The sequence below is a fragment of the Apis laboriosa genome, unplaced genomic scaffold (genome assembly GCF_014066325.1).
Source record: "Apis laboriosa isolate Shangri-la unplaced genomic scaffold, ASM1406632v1 scaffold17_cov146, whole genome shotgun sequence".
Lineage (NCBI taxonomy): Eukaryota > Metazoa > Arthropoda > Insecta > Hymenoptera > Apidae > Apis > Apis laboriosa.
In genome coordinates, this window is record NW_025222181.1 from 684064 (window position 1) to 702496 (window position 18433).

General features: G+C 26.3%; 1 protein-coding gene across 2 annotated transcripts; it reads right to left on the bottom strand.

Annotated features, from left to right (window-relative positions):
• Nucleotides 1–1568: 1568 nt before the first annotated feature.
• On the bottom strand, nucleotides 1569–18201 carry LOC122711649 (WD repeat and FYVE domain-containing protein 3). 2 transcript variants are annotated; one of them, XM_043930651.1, is made up of 45 exons: nucleotides 18098–18201; nucleotides 16728–16964; nucleotides 16339–16584; nucleotides 16102–16260; nucleotides 15833–16025; nucleotides 15501–15687; nucleotides 15239–15420; nucleotides 14645–14996; nucleotides 14446–14537; nucleotides 14094–14377; nucleotides 13759–14025; nucleotides 13388–13678; nucleotides 12921–13294; nucleotides 12533–12822; nucleotides 12238–12453; nucleotides 11749–12150; nucleotides 11108–11244; nucleotides 10854–11037; nucleotides 10495–10766; nucleotides 10183–10412; nucleotides 9884–10051; nucleotides 9583–9791; nucleotides 9310–9497; nucleotides 9070–9218; nucleotides 8770–8968; nucleotides 8336–8696; nucleotides 8053–8257; nucleotides 7560–7980; nucleotides 7274–7483; nucleotides 7017–7205; nucleotides 6630–6923; nucleotides 6287–6522; nucleotides 5942–6197; nucleotides 5639–5850; nucleotides 5419–5551; nucleotides 5197–5350; nucleotides 4876–5110; nucleotides 4584–4807; nucleotides 4247–4500; nucleotides 3959–4186; nucleotides 3700–3891; nucleotides 3210–3628; nucleotides 2874–3128; nucleotides 2578–2775; nucleotides 1569–2419 (listed from the first exon to the last, which is right to left on the bottom strand). In XM_043930651.1, the coding sequence occupies exons 2-45, from the start codon at nucleotides 16950–16952 to the stop codon at nucleotides 2305–2307; spliced, it is 10287 nt and encodes a 3428-aa protein (XP_043786586.1). In that variant the 5' UTR covers nucleotides 16953–16964; nucleotides 18098–18201; the 3' UTR covers nucleotides 1569–2304. The 2 variants fall into 2 exon arrangements, with proteins under 2 accessions (XP_043786586.1, XP_043786585.1); XM_043930650.1 differs by having other exon boundaries at nucleotides 14446–14567.
• Nucleotides 18202–18433: the final 232 nt, after the last annotated feature.

An 18433-nucleotide genomic window follows, 5' to 3' on the forward strand; every position in this document is an offset into this window, starting at 1 on the left:
TAAAAAACTCTTTTTAAAATTAATATCTACATTTGTAAATTAAAATTAATTGCAAGCATTCCAATTCCATTGTAAAACTAAATATAAGCTTTGTTTTTTGCATATATAAGTAGAAGTACAAAAGTAAAGTTGGCAATGTTTTATTAGAACTGGCATGTAATAATGACACACAGATATTATTTGCATAAGATACGCTGTAATTCTCTTTATGCAACTGCATAATTGAGAAATTTAAATAATTCATTTACATTATTTCCATCATTATCTATTTTTAACTTTTATATCAAAAACATTCTTTCTGAAAGAACGCTTGATAACATTGTGCTGACATTATATTTGACTAGTAACAATAGTACTTAATTAGTACCACGTTAAAACAATATTTTACGATGTATTGAAGTTGCGTTTATCTCATTCTTGGTTTTTAATTGTCGCACTATCTTTTATTCTTGTTCCTTATAAAATTTGTGCCTTTAGAAAAATGGAAGTGTATTGATAGAATATAAATAGTAGAATTCATTATTCATACAAGGAAACAATTTTTTTTATAATATAGCAATTATTATATTTATACACATCTTTATATGTTTTGTCAATATTCTCTGATTCTTTCTAATCGATAAATAAATTTAATTTTTCTGAAAGTTGCATTTATAATTTTTTATCATTTTCGAAACTCTACAAAACATTTATCCAAGAACACGTTTTTAATTCATCTTTTTTTTTTACTATTAATTTTACAGATACGTTCATGATATATCAATTTATGAACAAACAATCGTATTCCACATTTATGACATTGCTTAAAATATTACTGTTGTAGTTATTTTACTTGTTTTAGAGTCTATGGTTTCATAACCGCCTTAGAGTTAATAACACTTTAATGTAATTAAGGTATTGTCTATGATAAAGTTATGAATTTTTTCAATTTTTTTATCAATAGGCAGCAGTCACAAAAGGTGCACTGCAATTGCATTTTTTTTTTCTTTGAATTGTAATACATATATTCTTGAATTTCAAGATTATTAATGTTTTCAGTTCTAAAGAATGGAAAAATAAAAGACCTGTTTGATACAGTAATGTATCTGTATGATACAGTAATAAATTATACATTGACAATTTTTAGAATATTAACCACCGCGTATTATTATCATATTATATACATGATAATTTGTATTATAAGAAATGAAATAAAAACATTTTATAAATAGCACTTAGATAAAATAATATAATATAAAGAAAGCAATATCAATAATACACGGTATAGATATTTTTGGTTTATCTAGTATTATTAAATCTAATATTTTTCCATTAACAATATTGACATCTTGTATTATCTCTTTGTTATAATTTAAAATAAATATTAACAATAATTATTTAATATATTCAAATATGAGAAACGATGTAAGCGTTATAATAGAAAAATTAATCATATAAATAATATAATATTCTATTATTATTATTATTATTATTATTATTATTATTATTATTATTGTTGTTGTTATTATTATTAATATTATTATTATTATTATTATTAACTATTATTTTTGAAATTTACTAATCATAAATTCATTAAATTAAAGTAGGAAAAGAAATCACAGATTATTAAACAAATGCTGCTATACATAATCTTGTATGTAAACTCTGTTATTAAAAGTAAATGCAACATATAAATTAAATATATAATAATTATACACATTGATTTTTGATATATAAAATATAAACATATATGACATATAAAAGTAAATGATTAAGATTTGAATATAGAAATAAAAGACATATTTGTGACTTACAATATGTGTTTCATAAATTAGAGACTTAAATATCATGTAATTTTCAAATACTGTCTTTTAAAAATTTTTCAGTACAAACCTGTCGATAATGTGAAACAGGCCGATTATCATTAGGAAATAGCTTAGTTCATTATAACAGTAAAAAGTATACACAATAATATATTATAAAATCGACAGGAATGTATTGTAATATATTAAGCGTTTGATTCATGAAAAAAAGATTTAAAATAGTTTCAATTTATGTAATATAAAATTATTGTAACTAAAAATATGAATTATAAATACAGCGATCGATTTTCCTACTTCTTTCGTAGAAATGCAAGAATTTTTTAAAATTAAGATATTGCATAAGATATGAAATAAGAACAAAATGCACACTTCGTTTCTCTTGTACAAAAATTCGAATAAAAACATAAAGGGCTACATCGCGATGAGATTATGTACATTCTCGCAATATCCCGTTTTAAAATTAATAATATATGAAACAATGTAATATATTATTTTATATTATTTAAGTGCTACTCTCAGCGGAATGCTGAGAGCGTAATGATGAATAACAACCTTGACAAACTCTAACAGGCTTTAAAATCCCAAGTCTCGATATTTTCGATTCAAATCGGCTGCATCTGTATATAAAACATATAAAGTATTAACAAAATATTTAAAATAATAATATAATAAAAAAAATTCTTGAATCTTTATCTATATAATTTATATAAAATATTTATATAAAAAAATTATTTAAGATAATTTTTAAAATAATTATGGTATAATAGTAACTTACTTTGAACAAAATACTTGTCCACAGTTACGACAGTGATGTCTCCTCTCATAAAGGTTAAATCTAACTCCACAACCAACACATGAATCCGCTCCTTCATCTTTAAGCCAATGATCAGCTACCGTACGTCCCGGCTGTTCACATACACTCCACGAGAATACTCTTCCCCTTGTGTCTCCAACATACACTGTTCTATGATCTCTGTAATTATTATAACTTATTTTAATATAATTAATTTTATATTTTATATATTTTTCATTTTTAATATTTCTCAAATAATAAATAAATTATAAATATACCTTGATACTGCAAGAGCTGTTATAGATGCAGGTTCTGCATTATCCTTACGATCGTATGCAGTATGCATCGTTAATTTACTTCTAAATACTAATTGCCGTTGCCATTTAAAACCTTCTCTTAAGATATTCTGTGGATTAATTTTTTTAGGTTTCGTATCAGCTTCGGTAACCATAACAAAACTATCCGTTAAACTAGTATCACTTTTACTAGCTCGTAGAGCTCCTTCAGAATCTCCAGGATTATTCGATGATTCACTAAATTTATTTAATTGATAATATTATAATAAAAATTGAAAATATATCTTTTAAGAATATAAATAAACTATATTTCATTACCTTGTTTGAGTACCTTCGCTATCTGCACGTCCACCGCCTTCGCTTTTGCGAAACATTGGATTTCCACGACTTTTTCTTCGGAGTACAATAGTAGGAGTATTATTATTTTGCGGCGATGGTTTATTACTAGAACCATTGCTCGATTCATTATCCGAACATTCTTCTTTTTCTTCATGCAATCTTGATGCTTCTTTAGCATTTTCAGGTTCTGAAAGACTACTTTCTGAACCACTTTTTGCAAGCAAACTCGACCCTTCAGCAGAAATGCTCATTTGTTTAACTAATTCATGTACTCGCTTTTTTGTATTTTCATTTTGACTTTCATTTTTATTCGACTTCGTATGTTTTTCTTTGGTAGTAGTAACTTCCTCTAGTTTCTCTTCTTCTGCAGGCACTTGTACATAATCCATTGACCACATCTATAAAATATATAATTTTTTCTTATATATACAATACATTTTAAATATTACAAATTTTGTATTATTCTTACTCGAGCTACACCATCTGTCGAACCAGTCATAATAACATTTTGGGAATCCCATTCATGAGTTTGACTGAAAGCAACGCATAAAATTTGTTGCATTCTATCAGCACGACCAACACAAGTATTAACACTAGCAAGTTCTTCACCATTAATACTCCATACATGTAACCAAGTAGCTGCACAGGTAGCTATATCTCCCTATAAATAATATTATTTTTACATATTAAATTTCCATTTTTTTCTTATACAATTTAAAAAAACATACTGTCAATTCATTTATGGCTACAGCAGCTACTGGTCCTGCATGTCCACGAAGTTGACGAACAAATAAGCAACGAGATAAATCCCATATAATTGCAGTACCATCTCGAGATCCTGATACAATTACATTATATGCTGGACTAGATGATAAACATGTAACAGCATCCGTATGACCATATAAACATTGTTTAATGGAAAGTTGTCTTTTGGTGTATTCCCAAACAGTTACAACCTATCAAAATATTTTAATTTTAAAAAACTGCTAGATAATTAAATTGAAATCATAACTTACAGAACTTGTGCCAGCAGTTACTATCAATTTGGAAGACGGACAAACGCACGCAACTATTTCTCCGCCACTTTGTATCATAGCTTCGCATACAAATATTGCTTTATCACTATCATAATTTCCTATTCTAAGGGAATGATCTGCAAAACCCCATGCAACATACTTGTTATATGTCGGGGGAATAAGAGTTTTATTTTGTTCTACAGCTAACACAGCTTTATCAACATGAAGTATTTGTCCAACTGGACCTTTTAATTCTAAAAAATAAATAATAATATTAAAATAATATTAATTATAATTTGTAATTTGGTAAGTAAATTTTAATAATAACTGTATGGACCTTTTATAGGTTGAAGTGATGGTTTTAAATTATCAAGATTATGGAAGAACAATTTGTCAGATGTAGTAATACTTAAACCTGGAGTAATAGGTCCTGGATCAATAACACTAGTTCTTTGTGTCATTTTTTTAGCTGGATGTGGTTTTTTAAACAATTGTTTTGGTATTTGACCAAAATTATTAATGAATCCGATAGTAGCATTTTTTTTTAAAGGATCATCAATGCTAAAAATATATTAAAAATAATAAAAATCATCCATATTAATAAAAAATTAATATTAAATAAATCTTACTTATAAATATCAACATTCCCTTCATAAAATAAATGATGAAATACATTAACAGCTTCAACTGCAGAAGGACCATTTTGTTTACATCCAAATATTAAATCAATCCATTGATGAAGATGTTGTGATACGTAATCACATTCTAAAGCGAGTCGATGCACACGTATAAACTCTCGAGGATCTTGTTTTGCCCATGGAGGTAATACAATATCTCCTAATTGTACACCACTCTGCTTAGAACCTAAAAAATAATGGACAATATTATTGATTAATGATACAATTAATGATAAAATTAAAACATAAGTTTCTTTGATAAATAATATTCACCTAAATCAAAATGATTTGAATTAACAAGAAATTCTGGAAGATAAAAAAATTCTGGTATAAGTTCTTTCACATCAGCCATATTATGCTTAGATGCGGAAAGCCATGCTTCTTTTATACTATTAAACATTCTATCTGCTAGATCAAAATGTCCACCCTAAAAGTATTTTTCATAATTAGTGTCACAATTAATTTTGTGTTTTTGTTTAAAAAATCTTTATAAACCTGTAACCGAAGAAAATGTTGTGTAAATGGTTCCATTCTTACTAAATATGAACAAACTATCATTGCAGAAGAATAATGAGTTCCATAATGATAAGGGGGTGTTTCTCCATGTGGATCATCCCATTCTTTATATCTGAAGTAATTAATAATTAAATTACTTATTTATTTATATTAAATTATTTTTATGTTATATTAAATTATTTTAAATTAGTTTCATTACCTCTTTTTAAACTGTAATAATCGTTCTGGACTTTGTGCACCCATAGGTTTACTAAAATCTCTAAATGTTCCTGGATCAGTAAGATCTAACTCTTCGCTATCATAATCAGCTAAGATCCATGGAAATATTGGATATTGCATCAAATCATTATAACTACGTCCCGCTAAAGTATTAAGATGCATCAAATACTGAAAATTAGATATCTCACCCCTCTAAAGAAACAAGATAAGTTGTAAAAAAACAAGTTTTTATAAATAATTATAATATAAACAATGTAAATTAAATATTACTTAAAATACCAACCACCCATCGTTGTGTAACAGAAGTTTCACCTATTAAATTCGAAAGTAAACCTGTAGCCTGTTCTACATTTGCTGTTCTTTTCTGACCAGCAACAGATTGTTGTGCACTGTCAGCAATTGCTGTTGCAAATGTCATAAATCTTTGATAAACTTTATTCCTTACTTTACGCGGAAATGCTAATAAATAATTTCTGCCATCTCCACTAAATACTTCTAATGCCATTGGTTGTAATAGATATCTTCTTTTATGTACTTCTCTACAAAATAAATAAATAAATAAAAATGTATTTTATTGTATTAAAATTAGATATAATCATTTAATTACGTAAATATAAAGATTTATTACCTAATATCTTCATAATTAAATTTTGAACATTGTCTCATAGCTCTGGATCTTCTAGGAGATCCTGGCGATGGTAAAATTGGTTCATAAGCTTCGGGCAAACTTTCTATATCTCTTATTTCTCTAGATTTTAAGAGTGTGAATCCATCAACTACATAAAAATGTTCTTTCCCAAACAACAACAAACCTTCAGTTGTATCTAAACCTTGAATTCTAGCACATCTGAACATATGACTTATCTAAAAATAGAAAAATGTTTAAATTACATATATTGAATATTATTATAAATTACATATATTGAATATTATTTATTTATAATAAAATTATTTATATTAAAAGAACTAACTTTTTCATGTTCCTCTAATAATCGTATTAAAGTTTGATTGTCTGGAACAGTCTGATTATTTTCTTCTTCTTGTTCATTGTCTTCTGGTGCTTCGTCTGGTTCACTAGCATGACGTTCTAAGGTACATGGTACCATGGGAGGTTCACTCTCTGTAGAAGTATCATTAACATTTAACGGTGTATCATCGATAACAGGATCACGTTCGCGTTCGAACATTCCAGATGAATTACCAAGTTGCTTTAAGTAATATTCTTTACTATCAGTGCTGGTTGCAACTTTGTACTTTAATTGTTTCTACATAAAATAAAAAGAATGAAATATTAAGTTAATAAATATTCGTCAATAAAAATTAATTCAGTTTTTTGTAAAATGAATTTCTGAATTTACATTATCAGGATGCTCTAGTTCAGGTCGATAAGGATAATGTATATAAAAAAGTTCATTTTTCATCATTTTTTTTCTCATTCTGCATGGACCTTCTGTCATATCTAACATCCATTTATCGAGTTTAGTAGGTATTGGAGGTCCCCATAAACCTCGCTCTCTTGTTAATTCAGTTTCAGTTTGCAACCATTCCTATATAACATATTATTAATATAATTATTGATTTTTTTTCTTCTTTTTTTTTTTATTAATATTCTTACTTGATATACATATCGCTGAGTATGTTGATTAGTTTGTATATATTGCAAACGTTTAGCAGTAGCGAGTTCTCGGACTAATACAATATGCTGTTCTGTCCATTGTGCAACAGTATTCTGATGTAATCTTAATCTTACGCGTACAGATTCTTCTTTTCGAACTTTTGTTCGACTAGCTAATCTTGTTAAGCCTCCTGTTACTTTTTGAATTTTCTAAAATACAATATAATTCTGTATACATTTCATTCTATTAAATTTTTATTAAAATCTGCCTTAATCAAATATTTACCGATTGTATTTGATTATGAAGTTCCCAAGGAACTCTATATGAAGCTTTTCTTTCCATAACAACGTAATTCAACCAAAGTTTAGTTGCGGCTTCATGTACTTGATCTCTTACTATTGATAGTTCAGGAGCACGTTCATTACCTATAGGTACTGGAAGAGTAATTTTAAAAACCTCTTCTATAGCAGGCTTTTTACAAACATATAATTCTTCCCAAACTCTTGTAGCAGCAACAGCCATCAAATTATGACCTTGATGAGACGTTAATCTATCATCACTAGCTTCAACTTGTGGATTAACATGCCATGTTGTTTTTGTATTTGTATCGAGCATAATTTTTATATCAGCTGTCAATTGTAATAAGCAATAAGTTAAGCAACCAATAAATTCCAATTCATGATTACCAGCACCAAAAACTAACAATCTATAGAAGAACATTTTTAAATTAAATTTTAATTATAATTTATAATTTTATTTTAGAAAATGTAAACTTTACCTGTGAGTAGTAAGCTTATGTAATGCTTCTAATACAGCCATTTGATCAGCTATCGAATCTGTTGCTCGTGATAATAAAAATAAAATTGTTCTGTTTAGACAATGATGAAGACCTTCCATACTAACAACACCTGGTCGTCTTTTTGCTTGACCGATTAATTTTACAATGAAATCAAAAACTTCATGTGGATCTTTTGTTAAAGCACCTATGTTAAAAAGAAAATTATAAAAAAAAAATATATATATTTATATTTAAAAATAAATACAAAAATCTCTTGATTTACCTTGCCATAATTTATCAACTATTCTTGCTGCAACATAACATACATTACTAATTATATTATTGACTGATCCACCAGGAACGACAGGTAACGCTGCTTGTTCCCCAATTAGAACATCTGCAGCCAATAAATGCTCCATAAGAATAGATAAAATTTCTGTTTGATAACGCGTCTGTTGTCCTGTAGATGCATGTTCTGGCCATGCTTCCAAAACTAAATCAATAGCTGGTGGAGATTTTGCAGTAACAGGCAAAGAGAGGGAATCTACTACAATAACTCGTAAAAAGTCCATGACAAATTTTTTTGCTGGGTGATTTGTTAAACCAACATCCTTTGATGGAGATCTTACTAATACTGGTTCTTGCTGAAAATAATATAATTTATTATCAAATTTTTCATTAATTATTAAAAACTTATCACTACTATGTAAGATTTACCTCATCTGCTGGAGTACTAGCTCCACTACTATCTTGGCTAGAACTTGAAGGTTTTGGAAATAAAGTACCAGCTAATGCACCCAATACTTCCGCAGACATAAATACTTGCATAAAATCAGTAAAATTATGATAAAGAAAAAAGAGAAACTGTATTATTGTCACTGGATAATCACTTAACCAATCGGGCAAAGATTCTGGGCTATTAAATAAAAATTTTATGAATTAATTTATTATTTTGTACAATATCTAATATAATTGAAACAATTCTTGAAGAAAAAATAAATAAATTATAAAACTTACTTAATTGAATAATTATTTAACATTGTTCGTACCATCGCTAATAGTGTTACCACAGCTTCTGGACAAAGATTAATTCTACTTGCAAAAGAAGATAATGTATGATTTGCAGGAACACCAAACAAAAAGTTCCATACATTGTCCAAATCGAGCTATTATTCAAAATATAAACATTTTTATATTTATATATAATTTAAATATTATAAATTAAAAATAAAGAACATATAAAAAACGTTACAGAACTTTTAAAATGACTTTTGAATCAGTAGGCAATAATTTTACAGGTTGTCCCATCATAAGAGCAATAAAAAGAAAATATAATTCAGGAACAAGATCTACATGTTGTGGTAATAACCATCCTAAATGTTGAAATCCTGGTACATGAAGACCAGATGGTTTAGTTTCACCACCTGTAATTTGCTGATGACAACCTAAAAATAATATAAAATATAAAATATAAAATATAATTAATATATTAATTAAATCTTATATATTTAATATCTCATATGTACATACCGAGTGCTAATGCCATTTTATTATGATCTGTATGACGTAACCAACTACCATTACTAGTTCCTTCTTTAAATTTTTGTAATATTGATTGCACAGAACAAATGGCAACTAAAATTCTTAATCCCCATATTACGGTTGTACTATGAAGACCAAACTGAAGAAATAATAATATCCAATCTAAACCTAATACTTTGGCTAATTCTTCACACATACTGAAAAATATTATTAAATTTTAACAATAATGAAATTTTTATTTATATATTTATATTTTTATTTATATATTTAATTTTCTAATTTTACTTACTTTATATTTATTTTGGGACCATTAAATAATAAAGAATGTAAAAGTTGCAAACAACGATTTCGTAAAAGTATATGTTCCCCTTCTCCTTCTTTATTTCCTTCACTTTCTCGAAGAATTAAATGTTTTTCTGGATTTTGTGGTAACGTAGCAACTATAAATTGACCGAACCTATAAAAATATAATATTATTAATATCTAATAATAATAATATTATATAATAAATTTAATACTAATATTATGAATATCATATAATGCATATATATGTTTGTAAAACAAAATAAATTAAACAAAACAATTTACCAAAGCAAATCAGCTTGTCTTGGCTGACTTAATAATATACTAAGTAGTGCGAGCAAAATCTGTCTTGTACTACTTTGTTTTACATCACTTAAAATATGTAACAATTTGTGTACTAATTGCAAATCTCGCATTAAACGTAAATTTGTTCTTTTTTCACTTGATTCTGCTATTAATTCATACAAATGTTCTAAAAGTGATCTTAAGAGTTCGCCTGGTGCTTCATGCCAAATCTAAAAATAGTTTGATATCTTCATAATATTTATGAATATTTTCTAAAGATAAACTATTTGTGGAAATAAAAAAAGATCATACTTGCAAGTCACATAGAAGATCTTGAAATGCCATAATGTTAGGTATTGCACTAGTTTCTCTACCACTATCAACTGTACCTACAAGACTGAATGTAAGATGCAAGATATGACTATTTAAAAGAGGACATTTCCTCCTTAATAACATTGCCAATGTTTGATATCCTCTTCTACGATCCATTTCTTGTTGAGCAACTTGATTTGATCTCACAACACAAACTAATGCTTTAACAGCAGCGTATAAAGATTCTACATCTTGAGCCATAGCTATTAAACCTATGAAATAAATAATTATTTAAAAAAAATTTTTTAAACAAATATTTAAATATATATTTAAAAATTCAGAATTCTAAAAAATTTTACCTAATAACACTGAACATCCTCCCACATTATCAATCATAGTAGCTACAGGTCGAGGACTAAAGACACGAACACCAAGATATCCAACGACTACACCTCCAAGTGCTCTTGCTGGTCCACTTAAATGTCCTGCTGAATTATGAAGAACTCTAATAGGAGTAGCATTTTCATGTGATGACATACCAAGCTGTCAAGTAATAATAATACAATTTAATGAATACATATAAAAAATACAAGATAAAAATAATTATATATACCTGTTTAGCAATTGATTTATTATCAGCTCGACTATAAACTTTTCTAATTTTAGCTAATGTTAATTGAGACATTGCTTTAGAATTTAATCCAAATACAACTTTTTCTTCTGCAACAAGAGGCATTAAAGGTTCTTGACCTGCAAAAAAATATATTTTTATTTAAATAATAGTCAAAATTATTATAGGAATATTTAGTAACGGTATTTAAAATTTTATAAGAATTTTTAATAAAATAATTTAAAACTATATTAGTAAATTATAATATAAAAAATTATATTATATTATAATATAAAAAATGATTCAACAATGATTTTCAATTAAAATTACTTTAAAAAATATTAAGAGATTTTTCAATTGTATTACAATTGTATCTGTAAAATTCACAGTATATAAATGTAATGTATATAACATATTTTTATTACATATAAAAATAGAACAATTTACATTACTCCTCATTCAATACTATAATACAAACATAATATAATACTTGTTCAATCCTCATCTTTCATATTATAATTATGTATATTTTATATTTAAAAAATATAAATATTTATATATTATTATATATAATAATTTATATATCATATATAAATTATTTATATATATTTTATATTTAAAAAAAATCTGACAAATTCTAATACCTGATAATAGTGGAGCTTGTAAACTTCCCATATAATGTGGGCCTAATTTAAATAATGTTGTTATATTTTGCGAGTTAAATACTTCTTCTACTAAATGGCATGGCCCCTGTTTCCATGTAAGTCTAGAATATCGTCGCCAACAAGGTGGTGTACCTATATACCCATATACTGGAGATGCTACTGTTAAATTTGCTGCTCCTCCTCCAGGGACTTGTGTAATATAATGAAGTTTCTGACTATGAATATGTTGACCATCCAAATATAATGAAAAACTTGAATTTTTTAAAACAGCACGATTTAGTACAATAACTATATGATGCCATTGGCCTTCCTGAAGCAAATCTGGACACCAAACTCTTGCGCCACATTCACCAGTTCCTTCTGGTTCCCATTCACCTACATCTGAATTTTTTATTTAATAAATTATATTTAAAATAAATTTAAAATAAATTGATTGATAACGAATATGAAGATATCAATAATACTTACTTTGCGGTAATGGTGTTTCCTGTGTAGATACAATAATCGCTTTATCTCTTGCACTAAGCACAGCAGTTAAGCAAATTAAATCTTTTGTTGATTGCGGAGTACGAACTAATGTTAATAATCGTACGCAATGAGCATCAGTTCTAGGATCACTAAATTTATCAACACATATCCATGTACTATAAGTTAAACCAGTTTGTGGAGGAAATAATCTATCACCTAAAAATTAATATAAGTGCATTTAAAAAAAATATAAATTTTTTGAGATTTAAATCAATTAATTATATTTAAGATTTACCAGAACCAATTCCACCAAGTACACTACTATCAGCAGCTACTACCGTAGGTGGAGTTGTACTTTGTGGTGCCACACTAGGTAAGTATAAACATGCAAATCCTTCCGCACTCATATCAAGTTCTACAAAAGGTGGTAAAGTACAAGAACCATGTGCTCGAAAATCTTTTGGTGTTGTCATAGATACTAAAGTTTTAATACGCGTTAATGGTACAGGTCCACCTCGAACTTTATTTGGTTCAATATCATCAAGTGAAATACAACACAATGGATCACCCAAACGCAAAAATTCTCTACAATCACAAAAATAATAACTCATATAAATATTATATATGATATACAAATATTATATATGATAATCGAATTTTTGAAATTTTATTTTATATCTTACCTTAAATCACGGGGTTCTAAAGATTGTGCTGCAAGTCTTTCTATAATATATTGTAATGGTTGATGTAAAGGATGTGTTTCATCCTGTAAAGCAATTCTACCAACAGATAACAATTCACCTGCCATTCCAGCGTCACACATGATTTGTTGGTTTCTTTCAGATCGCACTAGACTTTTAATGATTTCAGCAACATATAATTGTAAAGCTAAAGCCATTTGTGGAGTAGATGGTTCTGAGATTGATGGAAGTAAATGTAGCATTCCAACTACAATACCAGGATGAACTACAATTGGTTCAGGACTAGGTGGATTCAAATTTAAAGAATTTATAATACTTCTCTTGCCACCTCCTGGAGAATCAAAAGATTTTTGTTGCTAAAAATAAAATAATATTTAGTTGTTAATTTAATAATAAATTTATTATAATAATAATATTATATTTTATAAAATTAACATATTAAAAATTACCTCAACACTATTTTGTTTATGGTTTGGTGATCTCATTCCTAAACCCACCAAATTCGGCTTATCAAAAGAATCGAGCGCTACATCATAAAGAAGTCTTAATAATAAGCATGCATATGTTAATGTTTTTGGTATAACTTCTGGAAATACAGGTTCTAATACACTTCCAGTAAATAGTGATGATAACATATTATGATAATTTGTAATTGATATTATATCTATTTCAGTAAGTTTTGTCTGTGTTGAGAAACACCCAAGCAATCGTAAAGTATCACACAAGCTTGATTGACATATCTATAGAAGAAATATTATATAAATATATTATAATATTAACAATCACTATACTTTATAAACATTAATATATAAATATTTACTTCATGATGGAAAAATTTTGCATTTGCAGGTTCAAATCTCATAGCTGTACTTATAGTGTGAAATACGACATGTAAAAGAGTTAATAACTGTGCTTCTTCCTGTGGCGTTCTTTTTATAATATCATTACAAGGTTCTGTATTCTCCGATCTTTGCATGCCTAATTGACCTTCCAAAGATACTAAAACGGACATCACATATACGAAACCTCCTACTTTTCGAAAGACAGTCCTAGTTCGATGAGATTCTCGTAAACAAGCCAGTAAAGACTAAAAAATAATAATATCTTAAAACAGAGTATTAAAAGATATAAAAATTATTATTAGTATCAACTAACTTTTAATATATGTGTCTTTAAGACTAAGGCATTAGAAGGTGCTGAATGCATAACACCTAATAACGTAGCCATATCATCATCTCCTCCCGCACTAAGTATTAATTCTCTAACAATACCAAGAGCTTGATATCGGCAGTCCATATAGGGTACGAGATTATGAGCACAACGTGCTCCACCACATTCCCTAAAAACATTAGCATTTTGAACGTTACTTGCCAATAATGTTGTCAAAGCTTCCATTACTAAGGCACCCAATCGCTCATCTTCTGGGCAAATTTTACATTCTGAAAAAGTAATATTTATTTATTTCTATACATATTAAATGAAAATAAAAGTATAAAAATATTATTACCTAATCCTTGATCATATGCAGCCTGTTTATCTTTCAGTAAAGTTGCATAACGATGAAGACACGTAACAAAGACTTCTAACATACCTACTTCCCTATATACATCTTTAAATATATTATTATGTCTAAAAAATCAATATAAAATGTAATCATATATATTAGATAATAAATATATATTTAAATAAGAAGTGTTGCTTATTACCTGAGTATATTAAGTAATGTTTCCATACATAAGATACTACAACTAGTTGAATTATTTGTTTTGAGTAATATAGATAATGATATAAGTTCTTTACAAGGCACAAAATTAAGTTGAAACACTATAAATTCTAATAGCTGAAAAAACTTTTCTTGTATTTCTCGATTTTTTAAGTAAATTTTTTCTGCAAATTGGGATAATGTATTTTGTCCTTCAAGTATAAAATAATTGGCATTGTCACTATGATATACACTCGATATTGCATCGAGAATTGTACAACACAAAAGTGGTGAATTAGATTTTACAAATACAGACTGTAATACTTGGAATGCTTGAATATTTCGAACGCTTCCTCCTATAAAAAACAATTAATATTTTATCAATTATAAAAAATAATAGTATTTTAACAAATTATATATTTAATATATTTTCAATATATTATATTGAAATAATAATAATATATATTTTATACATAATATGTTCTAGTTATATATAATATTTATTTTATTAATATTATTATATTTATTTTATTTATTAATATTTATTTTATTAATATTTATTTTATTAATTTAAAATTGTATATTGAAATATTCATACCTCTATTACTTGGTTGAGGTAAAGTAAAACCAAGCATTTGAAATAAAGATCCCATACTAGCTTGACTTGGTTTTAATTCTGTATGTCCACACATTGTTAAAGATGCCAACATAAGCACTAAATTTCGAATAGCATCTTGTGCTTCTGCTCTACTATCTTGTTCTAATCTTGATGGAGCATGTCTACAGTATAAATATTTTTAAAATTTATAATCTACCATAATTATATTAACTAATATTATTAAGATTAAAAAAATTCTTACTTTAATAAAAATTCTGATAAAAAGATATATCCTTGACAAGCACGAAAATCATCTAGGAGTGTTTGAGATACTTCACTAGAATCTTTTAAAAAACAAAATACAGTAACAAACATTTCTACTACTTCCAATGGTGCCAACTCAGGTACACGTTGCATATTATCAACACATAATGCTATACATCCTTTATCTATAATTAAAAATTAATAATAGTATTTGATATAAAATTAAAATATATTTAATAATGATTATTTAATGTGTTTTGAAGAAATTAGATTCATGCTCAAATAGAAATCAATTTATGAAAAATTATATTAATAAAAAATTATACTTACTATGAATATAGCTTACTACATTTTGAGTAAGTCCATGTCGAGATAAAGTCATTAATACTTCTGCTGCGCTTTTACGCCACATTACATTATAATGAGGACACCAACTAGTTATTGCTGAGAATAATAAAGTTAGATCATCTTTGCGAGCAAGTTCTTCTGCTGGATATGGATGACTACATAATCTCACTAATAACTAGAAGTTTAAAAATCAAATTAATTATTCAAATAAATATTTCATTAAAACATGACGATGTATATAAAATTTTTACTTGAACAAATATTTTTTGTAATAATATTCGACGTTGTTTCGGAGTAAATTCGCTATTTGCATCCGTAATATCGGTTTCATCGTCAATCATTTCAGGTAAATCAAAGAATAAATATAAACATTTTACTAATGTTGATGGAACAGAAGCAGTAGTCATTGCCTAATAAAATATAAATATATCAATAAATAAATGTAAAATTCATTATTTAGAATAATGAAATATAATTGAAATACATACTTGTATTACAGAAGTATCACCTGCTGCAAGTAAATTTAGAGCAGAGAGCAACATCCAACCATTACTTGATTCTTCACTATTTTCAATTTCTAAAAATTTTACAATGGCACAACTTGCAGTTTCAGTACTTTGATTGCTTGCCCTCCTACTGATTTCAAATACCATTAATTTAGATACTTGTTGTGTAAATGCCAAAATATCCCAAAATTTTTCACTCATATCTCCTGTTGGACTAGATCCAAATACCTAAATATTAAATATTAAATTTAACTTAATATTAAATATTAAGTAATTCAAATTAATAATTTAATAAAAATAAAAAATAATGAAATTTACATTCACATTTCATTATATTTACATGTGGTAGATATTAAAATAGAAAAACTTACCTTGCAAAATAATGGCAACATATTATATAATTTATCATTACGTTCAGCATCAGAAAGAATATGTGGAGGATGGGTATATTCAGAAAAAAGTTTCTTAAGATGCATAAGGCCCAAAGCAGTATGTTGAGGATTTGTACTTCCAGTACAATCATCTAAACCACCAGTATTATTAGAACCCATACCTCCAACACTTGTACCCCCTCGTAATTTACGCATTATGTTCATAGTTAATACTTGCTAAAAACATATAAATAATATATATAAACTAAATATACATATTAATATTAAATTTTAATATTAAATTGAATAAAAAAATTAAATATTTAATATATTTTTAACTTACATAATTATATTAATATCTTTATATATGTATATATAATACATTTTGTAAAAGAAAATCTATATTTTTAATAATATATTGATATTTTAAATATATAAAAGAATAAATAAATGAATATAAATAAAATTATAAAATTATTGTTATATCTAATAAGTTTTGTTAAATATAATAAATAAAATATTCATAAAATGATAAAAATACAATATAAGTTATTGAATTTGCAATAGTAAATTACTTTCTGTAAAACAATTTTAATCAATTATAAATAATCAATATAATCAATTGTATAATTAAACTAAGTTTATACATATATAGTATTATGATAATATGTATAGTATCTTTAAAATTATAATTCATTTTAATTAATTAATTAATCTAATTTATTAATATTCATAATAATTATTATACAAATTTTATGTAAAAATAACTAATTACAATCCTTTAAATTATTATTTATATTCTTACTTACAGTTTTAATTAATCATAAAAAGTATATAAAAAAAGGAAATATAAATAACAACATAAATGTTTGTATGATATAACAATATATTAAAAATTATAAAATGTTTCCATACTACTATAAAAGTTTGAATAGAAATGTTATTGAAAAACAATTAATAAATTTTTAAAAAAAGATTATATAATATATAAACGTTTATTTATTAATAAGTAAAATCTTTTTAAGTATTTATTATGCTATTGTATGAAACGTTAACATATCGGAGAATATATAACATGTGAAAATGGCACATTGTTGTGTAAGAAATAAATCGAAACACTATTTCTCAGTTGATTATACACATCAGACAATCTTTCATGCACGTGTCATAATAATTTTTATACTTTTATTTACTACTGACATTACTCTTCGTCGAACACTCAGTTCAATATTTACGTCTATCTTCTGTCAAAATGTCAAGTTAAAGTAAAATTACAATGACTTCGTAACCGCCCACGATTCTTACAAATAAAATTTGAACATCATCATACGGACATGTATCATATTCACTAATAATTAATCAATTATTACCTGAAACGCGACACAAGCCAGAAAATTCTACATTTTCTTTTGGAAAATTGCTCTTTCAATGAGAGTATTTAATATTTCAGTGGCAGCAGCCATCTTCATATTCGACAATTTCTTTGGTCCACAACCAACGCGATACGTCGATAAGTATCACGTGACTGCTAATAATTACAGATCTATTCATTTTTTGAATGTATTAAGCTTTAATATTCACATGTAATAAAAAATAATTTCTATTTTTAATTGATTTTGTATATATTTAAATAAAAAATTATATTAAATTAGAAAAGAAATATTAAACTTCGAAAATATTCAAGCATATATATAATCTTATATGTT